The 15663-nt window shown below is 55.2% G+C and overlaps 4 protein-coding genes and 2 long non-coding RNA genes across 11 annotated transcripts in view; 2 read left to right on the top strand and 4 right to left on the bottom strand.

Annotated features, from left to right (window-relative positions):
- Positions 1–238: 238 nt before the first annotated feature.
- Positions 239–5424, bottom strand: LOC142881213 (uncharacterized). 5 transcript variants are annotated; one of them, XM_076015353.1, is made up of 4 exons: positions 5162–5424; positions 2835–3540; positions 1818–1920; positions 239–826 (listed from the first exon to the last, which is right to left on the bottom strand). In XM_076015353.1, exons 1-4 carry the CDS (start codon positions 5363–5365, stop codon positions 712–714), a joined length of 1128 nt encoding a protein of 375 aa, XP_075871468.1. In that variant the 5' UTR covers positions 5366–5424; the 3' UTR covers positions 239–711. The 5 variants fall into 5 exon arrangements, with proteins under 5 accessions (XP_075871468.1, XP_075871469.1, XP_075871473.1 ...); XM_076015354.1 differs by having other exon boundaries at positions 1818–1917; positions 5162–5422; XM_076015358.1 differs by lacking the exon at positions 5162–5424 and adding an exon at positions 3661–3806.
- On the top strand, positions 1915–3015 carry LOC142881227 (uncharacterized). The gene is made up of 2 exons (XR_012925531.1): positions 1915–2261; positions 2380–3015. It is a non-coding gene; the product is annotated as an uncharacterized LOC142881227 (long non-coding RNA).
- Positions 5425–5689: 265 nt separating the features above from the next.
- Positions 5690–9766, bottom strand: jmjd6 (jumonji domain containing 6, arginine demethylase and lysine hydroxylase). 2 transcript variants are annotated; one of them, XM_076015351.1, is made up of 7 exons: positions 9493–9766; positions 9237–9373; positions 7898–8286; positions 7530–7816; positions 7007–7142; positions 6732–6876; positions 5690–6562 (listed from the first exon to the last, which is right to left on the bottom strand). In XM_076015351.1, exons 2-7 carry the CDS (start codon positions 9363–9365, stop codon positions 6407–6409), a joined length of 1242 nt encoding a protein of 413 aa, XP_075871466.1. In that variant the 5' UTR covers positions 9366–9373; positions 9493–9766; the 3' UTR covers positions 5690–6406. The 2 variants fall into 2 exon arrangements, with proteins under 2 accessions (XP_075871466.1, XP_075871467.1); XM_076015352.1 differs by lacking the exon at positions 9493–9766 and having other exon boundaries at positions 9237–9481.
- Positions 9767–10271: 505 nt separating this feature from the next.
- On the top strand, positions 10272–12616 carry mettl23 (methyltransferase 23, arginine). The gene is made up of 5 exons (XM_076015367.1): positions 10272–10426; positions 10790–10894; positions 10977–11211; positions 11431–11515; positions 11605–12616. The coding sequence occupies exons 1-5, from the start codon at positions 10325–10327 to the stop codon at positions 11777–11779; spliced, it is 702 nt and encodes a 233-aa protein (XP_075871482.1). The 5' UTR covers positions 10272–10324; the 3' UTR covers positions 11780–12616.
- Positions 12617–12740: 124 nt separating this feature from the next.
- Positions 12741–14380, bottom strand: nupr1b (nuclear protein 1b). The gene is made up of 3 exons (XM_076015372.1): positions 14207–14380; positions 13510–13644; positions 12741–13021 (listed from the first exon to the last, which is right to left on the bottom strand). Exons 1-2 carry the CDS (start codon positions 14301–14303, stop codon positions 13517–13519), a joined length of 225 nt encoding a protein of 74 aa, XP_075871487.1. The 5' UTR covers positions 14304–14380; the 3' UTR covers positions 12741–13021; positions 13510–13516.
- A 634-nt stretch (positions 14381–15014) lies between these two features.
- LOC142881226 (uncharacterized) overlaps positions 15015–15663 on the bottom strand; it is a 40658-nt gene continuing 40009 nt past the window's right edge. The window contains exon 3 of the long non-coding RNA XR_012925530.1: positions 15015–15293. This is a non-coding gene — a long non-coding RNA (uncharacterized LOC142881226). The remainder of the gene's footprint in view (positions 15294–15663) is intronic.

Here is a 15663-nt window from a genome sequence, read left to right as displayed (position 1 = left end):
TGTGTGTGTGTGTGTGTGTGTGTGTGTGTGTGTGTGTGTGTGAGAGAGAGAGAGAGAGAGTTGTATTGTGTTGATGTTGAATTGACTGACTTGTTGTGAGTTTCTGCCGCTGCAACATTAGCATGTTAGCTGTGTGACGCCTGACTGGTGAAGTGTGTGACACTTCAGCGGGACACTCGTGATCACGTGATGATGCAAAGAGTTGCAGGGGAGAACGACGGAGCACTGGCACACAAAATAAAACAACAGCCTTTTATTAAATAGAAGCTAGAATTATTATTACTTTGAAATATTAACACGAGCAGCAAGCTGATAGCTGATAGCTTGCTCAAAACTGGCTACATTGTTGTCATTGAAATTACTTCTCAACATCGTCAGGAGGAACTGCAACTGAAGGTGGCGCTACATGTTGTTAGAAGGCACACACTAACAATCCACCACAACAACATACACACTGCACACTGTCTTAGCTTAGCTTAGCTTAGCTTAGCTTAGTGGGCAAGCGCTCCACCCATGCTAGAGCGCCTGTAGGTGGAAAACCTGCCCCCTGGTGGTTGGCTGTGGGATTGTATCTCTTCCATGTCAGCAGACTGACCACACTAAAGGTCAAAGTTCACAACAAATCAAAGTTTCCCAGAGACAGCAGAAGGGGGAGGGGCATGATGACGGCTGATGCTGGTTGGTCGACGGGCCAACGGCGTGATGATGATGTCACAGGCTGTAGAGCTTCATCTGCTCCTCCACGTCCCCCTCTGTCACCTCCCCCAGCACCTCCTGGTTCTCCTTCAGCAGGAGGAAGATGGCCGCCAGCTGCTCCTGCTGCACCCTGGGAGTCACACACACACACACACACACACACACACACACAAAGGGCAGATTCTTGGTTTTTCTGCTCAACAGTTTCACAGACTAGAAAAGTTGCTGCTGCTGCTGCTGCTGCTGCTGCGGGAGGTGGAGCTGCGTGTCCTCCGTGGGCTCTCGTAGCTCCATCAGGACGCCATCAGCGACCACCACAGTGGTGACAGACAGGAAGTGAAGAGACGAGCCGGCCTTTGAGTCCAAATCTCACTTTAATGATGTTTTTGAAGGACGGTCAGGAGGACGAAGACGAGCAGAAGATGTCGTTGGACGTGATTGGCAGGCGCGGAGGTCACTCAGCAGCTCTGCAGGAGGAGCAGAAGGAGGAGCAGAAAGACTCCAGTTAGAAGCAGGAGACACCTGGAGGAGCCACACTGTGGAGCCTCCAATCCAAAACCATTCACTTTAAACGGGTGACGTGAGCTCCCTCTAGTGGCCGAAATCAGCATAGCAAGGACGAGAGCTGAGAGAGAAGTGAGTTGAAGGTAGAGACTCACTCACTGGTAGCGCTGGTTAGCCTGGGTTAGCCTGGGTTAGCCTGGGTTAGCAGCTCGCATGCAGGGTTAGCAGGCTGAGTCAGTCGGGATGGGACGCGTAGCTCCGCCTTCGTCAGCAGGCACCCAATCACAGCAGCAGCAGCAGCAGGTTGAATACATGGACCAAGACGACACGAGGCACCAGGAGGTAGGATTGGTTGAATCACACACAGAGGGGAGGGGCCTCAGCGTGTGTGTGTGTGTGTGTGTGTGAGTGTGTGTGTGTGTGTGTGAGAGAGAGGAATAACAGGTACACACACACACACACACACACACACACACACACACACACAAACCCCATAGAATCACAGTGAGCCACAGCGCTGGAGGCCTTAGCCTCTGCAGCTAGCTCAGTGTTAGCATGTGGCAGGGAGCATCAGTGTTAGCGGGTTAGCGTAGCGGCGGTGGTGGGCATGCACAGACCTCTGCTCCTCCTCCGCCTCCTCCTTGCTCATCAGCGCCTCCAGCCGGCTCGGCTTCTTCCCTGCGGTGAACGTCACCTTATCTCCAGCGGCCGCCTGGTCTGCTGGGCAGGAGATAGACAGCAGGTGGCGTTCAGGGACACAAACCGCCACAGGAGACTCCAGCAGCAGCACTCCACAACAAGACAACACGTCGAACCTTCAGAACCTTCAGAACCTTCAGCAGCACTCAGCTGACAACATCACTGCAGCTTTCATTCTCTCCGTCTGCTGGTATGACCGTGCTCAGTCAGGTTCAGGTCATGTGACCATCATGTAGCGATGCCCCCCCCCCTCTCCAGTGTGGGCTAAGACACACCATCTGATGCTAATGGATTAGCATCTATTACTGAACATCACAGAGTGGGCTGCAGGTACTTTGTTCCAGTTGGTCCTTGTTTTAAATGTACCACAAGTGTTGAAGGTACCAGCAGTGTTTACAAGGTACTAGGTGAGTTTTGAAGGTACTAGCAGTGTTTACAAGGTACTAGGTGTGTTTTGAAGGTACCAGCAGTGTTTACAAGGTACTAGCAGTGTTTACAAGGTACTAGGTGTGTTTACAAGGTACTAGGTGTGTTTTGAAGGTACTAGCAGTGTTTACAAGGTACTAGGTGAGTTTTGAAGGTACCAGCAGTGTTTACAAGGTACTAGGTGTGTTTACAAGGTACTAGGTGTGTTTTGAAGGTTCTTCTCCCGCTGAGGAGGACTGCATTTGTCATGAGCAGTTATCAGTGTTGAGCAGACGCTAACAACAGCACAGCAGATTAGCGTGGGCGGAGTCCCAGAGGCCTCCAAACCAGCAGGTTCTGCCGAGACCACACCGAGACCCAGGTACGGGTTTTGTTCCCCTCTGATGTGACAAGGGGTGACAGTTGGTCACCATCTGGCACCAGAGATGGACTCGTGGTACCAAATAGACCTGGAGCTAATCCAGGTACTGGTCCAGTCGAGTGCTACAGAACCTGGACCCTGGTCTTACCGTGGTTCAGGACGCTCTCTGCCTCTGGTTTGGGTTCTGGTTCTGATGCCACCTCGGCCTCAGGTTCAACTTCAGCTTGGGGCTGCTCAACTTCGGGGTCCACCAAGGGCTCTGGTGCAGGTTCTGGAACAGATTCAGTCGGCTTCTCTGGTTCTGGAACAGGTTCAGGGACAGATACTGGTTCTGGTTCAGGGACCGGTTCTTGTTCTTTGACTTGAGGTACGTCGATAGGTTGTGGCTCTGGAAACTCCACTGCTTCTGCAACAGGTTCTGGTACTTTCACTGGTTCCAGAGCAACTTCCGGTGAAGTTGCTGATTCCTGGAAAGGTTCTGCAACATCAACTGGTTCTGAAGAAACTTCTGCTACTATCACCGGGTCCACAGCAGGTTCTGGTACAGGTTCAGGGTCTTTCACAGCTACCAATGCAACTTCAGGTACCGTCACTGGCTCTACATCGGGTTCTGGGACAGGTTCAGGTTCTTTCACGGGTTCCAAAGCAACTTCTGGTACCGTCACTGGTTCTACAACAGGTTCTGGGACAGGTTCCGGCACTTTCACTGGTTCCAAAGCAACCTCTGGTGCCGTCACTGGTTCTACAACAAGTTCTGGAACAGGTTCAGGTACTTTCACTGGTTCCAGAACAACCTCTGGTACCGTCACTGGTTCCTGGACAGGTTCTGGTGCTCCTGCAGGTTCTGGTCCAGACTGTGGAGACAGAATGTTTGAGACAGGTGAGGGAGGGGCAAGTTCCGGACAGGTTCAGGGTAATACTAGGCCGATGCCACTGAGGGCCGCTGCGGTGGTTCTGGTTCTCTGAAGCGGTACCATGACGACCGGCTGCTGTCAGCTGCAGCTGATGTTGAGGATCAGGCGGCGCCACCTGCTGCTGACAGCAGGACAAATAAAACCTCTTGACACGCACACACACACGCACGCACACATGACCAGGACCAGGACCGGGACCAGGAGTTGTTCTGGGTGGACCTCCTGGAGGTGGCGCCGCTCTCTGACCTGTTGCCTTGTAAGGCAGCGTGCTGAAGGGGCGGAGCTGCAACCCTAGAAGCCTGCGGCGGCTACATGCTAAGAACACGCAGGGCGCGCTGCCACTTTGGGCGGCGGTTCAGGTGGCAGCTGTAAATCTGGGATCATGGGGGAGGGGCGACAACGACGACAGGCTGCAGCCAATCACAGCCCTCCCTGTCACGTGACCGCGCTGGCGCTAACAGCTGTTAGCTCGCCAGGGGAGGCTAGCGGCGGTTCTGTTCAGTCCGTGATGCTTCGCTGCTGCATGGAAGTGATAACTTGCGCTCAGGTGAAGTGAGTGGGCGTGGCCTCAGCACTCACTCCCCCTGCCCCCACACCCCACCCCTTCTCTTATGGCCAATGAGGACGCAGGTTGCTGGTTTGTCGCTGATCACTTTTTAAATCTCATCACAGGATCAGGGTGAGATTATGATGCAGCTCCAGCTGTCCTGAGGACACACACACACACACACACACACACACACACACACACACACACACTCTCGCAGTGCTTATCAAACATGCGATGGGAAGGGGGCGTGGCCGGGCCCATCTTCAGACATGTGACACCGACACGCTCAGGTGTAAATATAGGGTTCCAGCACGATGCCAAATATAGGCGCAGCTGGAGGTCGACACCCACTTGACCTCTGGCGGCAGACCAAGCCCCTCCTTTTCTCCCCCCAATAAAGGGGCAGGGTCTCACATCTGACCACGCCCCCCCCCAACTCAACGTGCCCAGTGTGACATTTCCACCACACATGAAATATTGCCCTCAGGCTAGGTTGCTAACTTTAGCCGCTAGCTGCTATTAATACAGCCAACTTCAGTCAAAGGCTGCCAGCCAATCAGCAGCCGCCCTCTCTCACCGGAGTTATTCAACTGTCACTTTGTACTGAAACAAAAACACAATCTGCACTGAATGAAAACGTTTCGTGTGTGTGACGTCGTCTAAAGTGGGCGGGGCCAACGACACCAATACGAGGTGCAGGGACACAAAGTGTTCCGATTGTTTTTTTTTTTGTTTGTATCTTTTTATTGAGTTTTAAAACACACAGAGGAGTTTCAGGCAAATGTATCGGTCCAAAGTGCTCAGCTTCCGGCAGTGTGTATAAAGTTGTGATGAAGCGTCTTGTGTTGCTTACACAACATGATTGTGTGTCTCTCATAGTCTGGGGTTGTTGTTGTTGTTTTTTTTTAGAAGTTACGCAGAAAAATGAAACTCTGCTCTTCCCGGTTCGGCTCGGTTCGTCTGACCCGGATGTGTCAGTGAGGATGAGTTGCTGGTTCCGGTCGGTCCTACCTGCTGGGCCGGTGCCGCCAGAGCGCGGGATGGCGGTGCCTCGTCCCCGTAGCCGACGGAGCGCTTCTTGTCTGCGGCTGAGGAGGAGGTGCTGGAGGAGGTGGCGGAGGTGCGGCCGAGCAGCGCGCGGGCCGCCAGCACCGCCAGCAGGGTGACGAGCAGCGCCGGCAGCAGGACGGCGGGCTCCAGGTGCAGGAGGTCCATGGTTGCGGAGCGGGCTGCGGTCTCGCTCTCACTGAGCCGCGCGCCGCCGCTCCACGCGCTCAAGAGCCACCCCGGCTGGCGGTGACGTCACGGCCGCGTCACCACTTGACAGTGCGAGTCAGGGGAAAACTTTCACAATAAAGCGAGAAACGGCGTCGAACCCCCTGCGGGACCGGACCGTGACGTCACGACAGTAAACATGAGGGCTATGCGTGTGGGAGTGACGTCACTGCACCGACGGTCCGTTAGGAAAACACGTTGCTCATCAAATTCTTATTAAAACAACCTGAGGATCAGCTGATTCATTGATGACAACACGCAGGGTTGGTAGAAAAGGTTTTATTGATCAGTAAAAGCGAGTCCTGGGCCCAGTGGGTCGCCTGGTGGGTCGCCTGGTAGGCCACCTGGTAGGCCACCTGGTGGGTGACCTGGGCAGGTATGAACAGGCACTTTAGTCTCTACAGCGGTAGAGGAGGTCACCATGGTGGGGAGGCGGAGGGGGCGTGGCTACAACCCACCATCCATCATATCACTTCCTGTGTGTGTTGTTGATTATCAGCAGCAGCAGCTCTCTGGTTCACCCGCTGCAGTGCATTCTGGGTCATGTGGCGCCACCTACCTACAGTCCCAGGCTGTGTGTGTGTGTGTGTGTGTGTGTGTGTGTGTGTCTCAGCAGTTTAAGTGCATTAAAGGGACAAACAAGTTGGAGCTCACATCTGTGTCACATGATGGGATGCTGGTTAGCTTAGCTTAGCTTAGCTTGGTTAGCATCCCACTCCTGTGGTTCAGTAGAGGTCCAGGCTGTCAGCTGACCCGGCTGGACCTGCTGCCAGGCAGAATCGGTTGGCTCCTCCCCCTCACCTCCACCCTAACTCCCCCCCTCCCTCCCTCGACGATCACGTGACACAGCCCGACGTTGTCATTGGTGGGTGAAGAGCTCCTCCCACTGGGACTTCGGGCCAGTTAAAACTTTAACGACGGGCAGCCGTTTTAGCTGCTAGCAGGTGGGTGGGCGTCAGAGGGCGTCCCAGAGGTCAGAGGTCACCGGGACGAGCTGCGCTCCTTGCTGATGCAGTCGTCCTGTCGGCTGCTGTCATCGTCGTCGCCATTGGCCGCTGCTGCCGCCGCCCCTCCCCCACAGGTCCTCCTCTTCTTCCTGCGGTGCGACACGGCGTCCTTCTCCGAGCCCGACTCCCCCTGACACACACACACACACACACACACACACACACACACACACACACACACACACACACACACACACACACACACACACACACACACACACACACACACACACACAGGAAGTCTCTTTCAGAATAAAGCTGCGGTATCTTCCTACGGTGTGTTGGTCTGGAGAACCTACGTCGGAGTCGGAGGAGCCGGAGGAGGAGGAAGAGGAGGAGGAGGACGAGGAGTCGCTGGAGCTGTCCGAGGCGATGCCTGTCGACTCCTGCAGGTCCACCTTGTCTGCAAGGGCAGCCAGGTGGGGGCGCTCCTGCTTCAGGATCCTGCAAGGAAGGACACGCACACAAAGTCCCTTTTTTAAAATAAAGCTCTGGTCTCCAGCTGCTAGCTGCTTCCATAGCCTCCCTTAGCTTTGATGCTAAGCTAAGAGAAAGTAGAACCCCCCCCACTCACCGGTACCACTTCCTGGACAGCTTGGGCCGCCCTCGGACCGTCTTGTGCCAAACGATGGGGAAGTTGGTGGTGCTGGCAAAGTTCTGGGTGATGGCGATGGTGGTGTCCAGGTTGAGGACCACGTGCCACCAGCCCCCTGGTGGAGACACACACACAGTGCAGCTCAGCACCCGCTGGTTTGTTATGGATGCGGTTCGTCAGGGTGGGGGTCAGGGGCTAGGTGAGTTAGTGATTAAGTGAGTCAGAGACCAGCTGAGTCAGAGACCAGGTGAGTTAGTGGTTAAGTGAGTTAGAGACTAGGTGAGTTAGAGACCAGCTGAGTTAGAGACTAGGTGAGTTAGAGACCAGCTGAGTTAGAGACTAGGTGAGTTAGTGGTTAAGTGAGTTAGAGACTAGGTGAGTTAGAGACTAGGTGAGTTAGTGGTTAAGTGAGTTAGAGACTAGGTGAGTTAGAGACCAGCTGAGTTAGAGACCAGGTGAGTTAGAGACCAGGTGAGTCAGGGTGGTGGAGGTGGTGACTGACCCGGGACAAAGACGGTCTCTCCAGGTCTCTGCAGGATCTCCAGGGGCTGGTAGTCGGGGGGCCAGCTGGGCTGCTGGGTGCGGGGGTAGATGACGCTGAACCAGGTGACGGCCTCGTCTTGCTGGTTGCCTCCGTCCTGCCGGCTCACCTTGATGAGCTCTCGGGGCGTGTTGGTGGGGAACAGACACCAGCGCTTGTGGCCCTGGACCAGGGCGTTCCAGGCGCTGGTGCCCAGCGGGTCGATGTGGATGCCGGTGCCGGAGCGGGAGGGGCCCATCACGAACCACCTGGGCGGGGGTCAAGGGTCAAGGGTCAGCGGTCAGCTCACCCGGCTCTCTCGCCATCGGACTCGCAGCAGTAGAACTGACCTGTAGGGCGGGCGGCGCTTCTCGCCAGCGAACTGGAAGAGGTCGTCCCTGAAGAAGGCGGGCACCTGGTAGTCGTCCAGCAGCTTGCGGCGCTTGGCGTGCTCGCCGTAGCTGCTGTCGAAGATGTAGAGCGGGCTGTCGTCCCGGGTGCTCTCCAGGTACTCCACGTAGTACTTCATCTTCATCTTGACCGAGTAGCCGTCGTTGTCCTCGCCGCACTTGAACTTCTGGTTGCGGTACTTCCTCTTGAGGCGCTCCAGGGTCCACTTGTCCCGGGCCGGCCAGCTGTCCTGGCAGCCCAGCAGCACCGCGGGGCGGTACGGACGCTCAAAGCGCTGGATGAACTCCTCAGCGCTCATCACGCCGGCGTCCACGCGCTCCACGTTGTCCTGAGAGGAGGGAGGAGCAGAGCAGCAGTGAGGAGACGAGGAGAGGAAGAGGAGGAAGTGGAGGAGGAGGATGAGGAGAGAAGGTGGAGGAGGTAGTGGTGGTGGAGGAGGAGGTCTAGACGGTGGTGGAGGAGGAGGAGGAGAAAAAGTGGTGGAGGAGGAGGAGGAGGAGAGAAAGTGGTGGAGGAGGAGGAGGAGAAAAAGTGGTGGTGGAGGAGGTCTAGTCGGTGGTGGAGGAGGAGGAGGAGGAGAGAAAGTGGTGGAGGAGGAGGAGAGAAGGTGGTGGAGGAGGAGGAGAGAAGGTGGAGGAGGAGGAGGAGAGAAGGTGGAGGAGGAGGAGGTCGAGACGGTGGAGGAGGAGGAGAGAAAGTGGTGGCTCGGAGGAGGAGGAGAGGAGGTAGTGGAGGAGGAGGAGGAGGAGGAGGTCTAGGTGGTGGAGGAGGAGGAGGTCGAGACAGTGGAGGAGGAGGAGGAGGAGCAGAGGCTCTTGCTACTTTGTTTATTTTCACTCCAATTACTGAGCTCCCAGTGTGACTTCTGTTTGTGCCATGTTGTGTGTGTGTGTGTGTGTGTGTTGGATGTTGACAGTTGGGAGTGTGAAGTCAGTGAAGACATGTTGCGTGTGAGACCGGAGTGGCAACATACCTGCTCAACCCCACCCCCCCACCCCCCCACACACCTGTGCCTTTTGTTTGACAGATTTCTGTTCCCTAAACCTCCCTGAAATACGGAGGCAAACTGATGCTAAATGTTTCACTTTGCTTCCTGTGTGTTAGCACAGAGATCAGGAGCTAGCACTGGAGCTAAGCTAACCAGCTAACTAACTGGCCTACGGAGGGGGAGCTGGCTCATAAAGGGCGGCTCGGCGCCTACGTGACAAAGTGCACACCTGCCGGTCAGCTAGCTGCATTAGCTCTGTTAGCCGTGTTAGCGCCGCCAGCAGCAGGTACCTTGACGGTGCAGTGCGACAGGTCGAAGGTGTCATGGTAGCCGTGCTTGGTCCAGTCCGCGGACTCCTTCAGCTCGGGCCTCGCGCTGCGCTTGGCCTCTTTGATGCGCTTCTTGCTCTTGTGGTTCATCGCTCCTCCTGTCGGCGGGACAGCGTGTTAGCGCTGCTCGGCTACACCGGAGACGACGCTAACACAAACACGCAGGCGGCCGCTGACTGACAGCCGGCGGCGTTCTGCGCGGTCCCGACAGTCTCACCTGGTTTCCGGTGGCTGGCAGCGAGGCCGCGGCTCACTCGCCGTGTGGCTGGAGCGGCAGCAGCAGCAGCAGGTGTGGCGGAAGTGCGCTGACCCGACCGGACGCCACCGTCCCGTCAGCGGTTAGCATCAGAGCTAGCGGGCTAGCGGGCTAGCAGGCTGGTTGTCTGTCAGGGAGAAACAATGATTGACGTCAAATATCCCGCCCCGAATACAACGACTCAAGCCTGATTGGCCGCCACTCAACGAGCCGAGCGCTGATTGGCTGTCACGTAGAGGGCGGCAAACCGGTGATGTCACTGCGATTGACAGCCGAGGAGTCCAGTGTCTGCTGAGGAAGCCAGCGGACCAAGACAGTGACGGAGCGGAAGTTCCGGTCGCAAAACTGGAGACGGCTGAAAAAGTAAATAAGTGAAAGTGGGGTGCAGGTTTTTAATCTGAACGTAATATTGAATAATATTGAAAAAGAAGATATTGATATATAAAGCACTAATTCAGTTCTTAAAGAACTCACGAGTGATAAAAAATAAATAAATAAATAAAGTGTATATAAATGTGTAAAAAATATTAATATATAATATAAAAATATATAAGAAATTATTTTTTTTTTAAAAACAACTAATTATTATTATTATTCTTATTCATCTTATTACATCGAGGGAAAGGGAGGCAGTTATTGTGTACCACACTCCTGCCAGTAAAGGGCGCTAATGCACCTAACAAGTTGGCTGCCACCCGCCTTAACACAACAGGAGCAGAAGAAGAAGAAGAAGAAGAAGAAGAAGAAGTAGTAGTAGTAGTAGTAGTAGTAGTAGTCGGACTGTCGACGGAGGATGGCGGCCGGTGGTTCTGGTCCCGTCACAGCCTGCAAAGTGTTCCGCTACGAGGACCCGCGGAGGAGCCCGCCGGAGTCCGCGTGCGTCTCCATCCCGGAGGTCAGCCACACTTCCGCTTACAAGCAGCCGGGCTCGGTAGGCGTGGCTTGAGGTTGAACTTGGAATGGAAAGCCGTTATTGTCGTTGTACTTTTAGAACAGCGGAATTCCGAGTGCAACCTCTGAAAGTCCGCAGTCACGTGCAGCAGTGTAAACTGTCCAACACTCAGTGAGCAGCAGAATGAGTCCAGTTGTGATACTGATAGAACTGAGCCTCCTCCAGATAGAACTGAGAACCTTTAATATGGAGCCAGCTAGCTAAGCTTAGCTGCCAAGCTAAAACTCACTCTGTGTGTGTGTGTGTGTGTGTGTGTGTGTGTGTGTGTGTGTGTGTGTGTGTGTGTGTGTGTGTGTGTGTGTCCAGGTACTGGAGCAGCAGTATGGGATGTATGTGTGGCCCTGTGCGGTGGTTCTGGCCCAGTTCGTGTGGACCAGGAGGGAGCAGCTGAGGGGCCGGGCGGTGCTGGAAGTGAGCGGCGCAGTCAATTACTAACTGTCCGGGTGGGCGTGGTCTCCGGCTGACTCCTCCCCCTCCCCCTCCCTCTCCACAGCTCGGCGCCGGTGTCAGTCTGCCCGGCGTGCTGGCCGCCGCCTGCGGAGCCCGCGTCACGCTGACGGACGCCCCGCCCTGCCTGGAGAGCTGCAGGCGTAGCTGCCGTGCCAACGGCCTCCAGCAGGTGGCGGTGGTGGGCCTGACCTGGGGGGAGGTGTCGCCGGAGCTGGTGGCGCTGCTGGCGCCGCGGGTCGACGTGATCCTGGGATCAGACGTCTTCTACGAGCCGCCAGGTGGGTTCTCCAGGGCCACGCCTCCTGCTGGTGGTAGCGGTGTAGTACTGGAGGGCGGTCTCGCTCTCCAGAACTGGGTCTGGTCTCGGACTGGGACTGGGCCGACTCGATCCTCGCCGGTCTCGATCGGTGGTTGGTTGCTGCGGTCTGGACTGCAACGCTGGCATGCAGCCAGGGGGAGGAGCCAGTGAGCAGCGTCTGGGTTCTTGTTTCTTGCAGACTTCGAGGACCTCCTGCTGACCGTCGCCTTCCTGCTGAGGAGGAACCCCCGGGCCCAGTTCTGGACCACCTACCAGGACAGAAGGTCCAGCTGAAGACCTTAGCGGTAACCACGGCAACCAGCTGTCACCACACTGCGCTCCCTAACAGCTCCTCCTCCTCCTCGTCTCTCAGCTGCGATTGGTCGATGGAGGTGCTGCTCCGGCGCTGGAGGCTGCGGTGTGTCCACATCAATCTGGAGTCGTTTGGTGCCGACGGACCTGAAGTGGGCGGGTCCACGCTGCCAGGCCGCCACAGCATCCAAATGATGGTCATCACCGTGGAGGAGGAGGAGGAGGAGAGCTGCTGAACCTCCTGTCTGAGGACCACCAGCATCATCATCTTCATCATCATCTTCATCATCATCATCTCTTCTCCAGTCAGCCGGTGGATGCCGTCCTTGACTCTGGCCACCAGAGGGCGCCTCCAGCCCAGAACTCCTCTTGGGCTGTGAGAGGCTTCAGTCAGTTGCAGTGGCGGACAGTGGGCGTGGCTACTTGGGCTCGGATCTCTGAGTATGATGTTCAGTACTGGAATTCACCAGAGTGGCAGCATGAGCAGGAAAGCAGCCTCGACCACAGACATCTGCACCCCCAGGGCTAAGCCCCTGCGCTCCTAGAATCCTAGCTCCGCCCCTGGTCAGTTGTAAGAAACTGACTCCGCCCCCTCAGACTGAGGCGAAGGAGCTTGTGATATGCGATGACTCATCGTCGGTACTGCCCAGTGTGTCATCAGGAGAAGCTTTTGAAAGCCAGGAGGACTCCTGGGCAGCCGGGAAGGTTTTTCCTGCTGTGACCTGCAGTCCATCGGGAAAATCCTACTGAAGATTCCACAGCACAGCTGCTCTAACTAGAAGTACACCATGTTTAGGTGTGCATTTCTGTAAAAGTGAAAGATTTTCTTATGGTATGGATGGTTTGTGCTTGCACGTTTGATGCATTATTAACATCATCATCCTGTTGTCGGGTAGAAATATCCTGAATGGAGGGCGAAGCTTCATGTGTTCCTCCATGAACAGGTTAAAGGTTAATTATTATTATAATTATCATTATTATAATTATCATTATTATTATCATTATTATTATTATTACTATTATTACTATGAGCCTCTGTGAGAGTTTGAATTTCAAAATGTTCAATAAAAAAAGCTTCAGTCAGGTCCAACATGGAGCTTGGACCACTCAGGTGTCTCACCAGGAGTCACATGACCACCTGCCTTGATGATCTGTGCCTCAGTAAAGAGTTTAAGTCAGACAAAAAACACACACGAGTCCTTTTAGAATCTACTTTTTAATGATTACAAAAACATCTTTAAAAAAACAAACAAATCCATCCGCGTCACCAGAGCTCCACCACCTGGTGCAGTGTTGCGGTCAGAACCGGGACCAAGGTGTGGGCCACGGGCCCGGGCCCTGGGAGCGCGCTCAGAGCTGAACGTCGTCGTGGAGCGCGTGCATGTGCGCTGCTCAGCCGGGACGCTCGCTCAGGAGCGCGTCAGTCTGTCGCCATGGAGACCGAGGTCGGGGTTCCGGGTTGAGCCGTCCGAGTCGCCCTGCAGTACACAGGGAGCCACAGCAGCCACATAGAAGTGACGTCGTCAAAGACTGATGACGTCATTAACTCGATGGATGAAGTGACAGTTGGCAGAAAAGGTGATAAATCATGAACACACTGATATAATAGCAGCGGCACGCGGCTCCGGAGCAGCGCTGCTACATCCTGGTTGAAGGTTGTGTCTATAAACCCTACCGGTTGCTATCTTTGACCATTGCTTCGTGCTTGTACGGTCATTCAGGACCAGCAACACACCAGCTGAGCCAGCAGCAGCACAGCGCCCCCTGCTGGGGGCTGCGGTCACGCTAACGGACCTGAGCTCGGCCAAACCGCGATCGCGCAGTAAAAATAAACACAACACAACACAACACAACACAGCGCCGCACCACTTTAAACAAAGCAATCAGTCACGTGACCGCCACGTTCACTGAGGGGGCGGGGCCACGGAGCAGCGACCGCAGAGAGAGAGAGCACGGGAAGTCTCACCTGTCCGTCACTCCTTCTCCTTCCGCTCGCTGTTCTGCAGCTTCTCGGTGATCTTGCGCTCGTGGCCGCCCGGGTTGGGTCGGTTCGTGTTGTCGCTGGCCTCCTTCTTGGTTCGGCCTTTCCGGGCCGAGCCCTCTGCGGAGGAGGGGGGCGGGGTTTAGCTGGGGATGTTGTGTGTGTGTGTGTGTGTGTGTGTGTGTGTGTGTGTGTCCCGAGACTCCAGCGGTTGAGAACCACTGCATTAGACTCTCTCTCTCTCTCTCTCTCTCTCTCTCTCTCTCTCTCTCTCCCTCTCTCTCTCTGTCTCTCCCTCTCTCTCTGTCTGTCTGTCTGTCTGTCTCTCTCTCTCTCAGTCTCTCTCTGTCTCTCTCTCTGTCTCTCCCTCTCTCTCTGTCTCCCTCTCTCTCTGTCTCTCTCTCTCTCTCTGTCTCTGTCTCTCTCTCTCTCCCTCTCTCTCTCTCTCTCTCTCTCTCTCTGTCTCTCTCTCTCTCTCTCTCTCTCTCTCTCTTCAAGACAACTTTCTTCTGGTCGAGTTTCAAATGTGGTCGGGTTCCACTTTCTCAGAGAGAGAACAGCAGAACAACAACATGGATCACCAGGAAGCCTCTGGACCTCTAGACTCGATGTTCGAAGTTTGTTTTCCGTGTGTGTGTGTGTGTGTGTGTGTGTGTGTGTGTGTGTGTGTGTGTGCGCTCACCTGTGTACTTGTCGGTCAGGTTGTAGTACTCGTACTGGTCGTAGTACTCCTCCTCGAAGGAGTTCGGCTTCAGGTTCTTCACGTCTACGTGACTCATGGCGGCGCTACGAGTGCGAGGAGAAGATGAAGATGATGAAGGTGGTGATGAAGGTGATGCTGCTGCTGCTGCTGCTGCTGCGGAGCTCCGAGCGCTCTTATAGTGAAGAGGCTCCACCCCCCCCCACCCCCCCACCTGGCTGGTGTCCTGTTTCTGCTTCTGCCGCCCACATGTTGCATCATCCCGGCCAGGGTGCGCAGCAGAGTCCGGACTGCAGCCCGGACCGGAACCGCTGGACCGGACCGAACCGGCCCGGCTCCCTCACTCTCCTCCACTCACTGCTTCTCCTCAGGGTTTATTTTGTTTCCATCCAAAAATCCCCGTTGTTGTGTTGCTGCAATGACGGAGGAGGTGGAGGTCACGTGGTCGCAGCGTGTTTCCACTGTTTATCAGCAGCTGCAGCTTCACACAACCCTGACCTGATTCACTGTGTGTGTGTGTGTGTGTGTGTGTGTGTGTGTGTGTGTGTGTGTGTGTGAGAGAGAGAGATTGCACTGAACAAACTCTGGACTGACCTTATTAAACAGAAGGAACACAACTAGAACACCTGGAATCCTTCCATCAGCAGCCCAGCAGGTGACCAAACCAGTGAGGTCACTGACAGCCAGTCCAGTCCAGTCCAGCTGGGCGGGGGGAGGGGGGGCGGTGGGGGGGGCAACGGTTTGACTGCTGGGGCCACAGTGGCTTCTACAGGGTGCCAGCAGAACACTCCATCATGGAGAACACATGTTGCTGTAACGTCACTGGAGAACGAAGCAAAGTTGCAACCAAGTCAGAGTCTGTGAAGCCCCACCAGGGGGTTGAGCTCTTAGAACCACCCAGAACCATCCAGAAACACCAGGGGGTTGAGCTCTTAGAACCACCCAGAACCACCCAGAACCACCGGGGTGTTGAGCTCTTAGAACCATCCAGAACCACCCAGAACCTCCAGGGTGTTGAGCTCTTTATTGAAATGACAGTGGAAACACTGCACTCATGGAGGAGATGCAGCTGTTTGATGACCTACTGACTGTTATTGACTCAAGTTCTGCGGGCCAGACTGGGGGAGCTGTAAGTGTGTGTGTGAGTGTGTGTGTGTGTGTGTGTGTGTGTGTGTGTGTATTCTTCTTGCACTGCATCACCAGACAAGTGAGGGACGGAAAGTTTGAAGTTTGAAAAACATGAAGCGTTGACTCAGAGTCTCCTCGGGTCGCTGGCCTCGCCCACCTCGCCCGCTCCTCCTGCTCCTCCTGCTCCTCCTGCTCCTCCTGCTCACCACAGGACTCCCAGGCCAGGGTCACATGGTCTCATCAAAACACACACAAACAACAGGATGTGTAGGAGAGAGAGACCCGGGAGGAGGTGCTGAAGGGAGGAGCTC

The sequence above is a fragment of the Nelusetta ayraudi genome, unplaced genomic scaffold (genome assembly GCF_046127955.1).
Source record: "Nelusetta ayraudi isolate G7.1 ecotype Tasmania unplaced genomic scaffold, CSIRO-AGI_Nayr_v1 ptg000186l, whole genome shotgun sequence".
Classification (NCBI taxonomy): Eukaryota; Metazoa; Chordata; class Actinopteri; order Tetraodontiformes; family Monacanthidae; genus Nelusetta; species Nelusetta ayraudi.
This window is presented reverse-complemented; position numbering and strand designations above follow the sequence as displayed.

What these genes read in the sequence shown, in the direction of transcription:
- LOC142881213 (XM_076015353.1), bottom strand. Translation starts at nt 5,365, where the DNA reads ATGGACCTCCTGCACCTGGAGCCCGCCGTCCTGCTGCCGGCGCTGCTC. An exon ending in AGAGAGCGTCCTGAACCACG is followed by an intron (nt 1,921 to 2,834) that starts GTAAGACCAGGG and finishes TCTCCTGCCCAG; the next exon opens with CAGACCAGGCGGCCGCTGGA. An exon ending in GAGGCGGAGGAGGAGCAGAG is followed by an intron (nt 827 to 1,817) that starts GTCTGTGCATGC and finishes TGTGACTCCCAG; the next exon opens with GGTGCAGCAGGAGCAGCTGG.
- jmjd6 (XM_076015351.1), bottom strand. Translation starts at nt 9,365, where the DNA reads ATGAACCACAAGAGCAAGAAGCGCATCAAAGAGGCCAAGCGCAGCGCG. An exon ending in AAGCGCCGCCCGCCCTACAG is followed by an intron (nt 7,817 to 7,897) that starts GTCAGTTCTACT and finishes ACCCCCGCCCAG; the next exon opens with GTGGTTCGTGATGGGCCCCT. An exon ending in AGAGACCGTCTTTGTCCCGG is followed by an intron (nt 7,143 to 7,529) that starts GTCAGTCACCAC and finishes TGTCTCCACCAG; the next exon opens with GGGGCTGGTGGCACGTGGTC.
- mettl23 (XM_076015367.1), top strand. Translation starts at nt 10,325, where the DNA reads ATGGCGGCCGGTGGTTCTGGTCCCGTCACAGCCTGCAAAGTGTTCCGC. An exon ending in GGGGCCGGGCGGTGCTGGAA is followed by an intron (nt 10,895 to 10,976) that starts GTGAGCGGCGCA and finishes CCCTCTCCACAG; the next exon opens with CTCGGCGCCGGTGTCAGTCT. An exon ending in CGTCTTCTACGAGCCGCCAG is followed by an intron (nt 11,212 to 11,430) that starts GTGGGTTCTCCA and finishes TGTTTCTTGCAG; the next exon opens with ACTTCGAGGACCTCCTGCTG.
- nupr1b (XM_076015372.1), bottom strand. Translation starts at nt 14,303, where the DNA reads ATGAGTCACGTAGACGTGAAGAACCTGAAGCCGAACTCCTTCGAGGAG. An exon ending in CCTGACCGACAAGTACACAG is followed by an intron (nt 13,645 to 14,206) that starts GTGAGCGCACAC and finishes CCTCCTCCGCAG; the next exon opens with AGGGCTCGGCCCGGAAAGGC.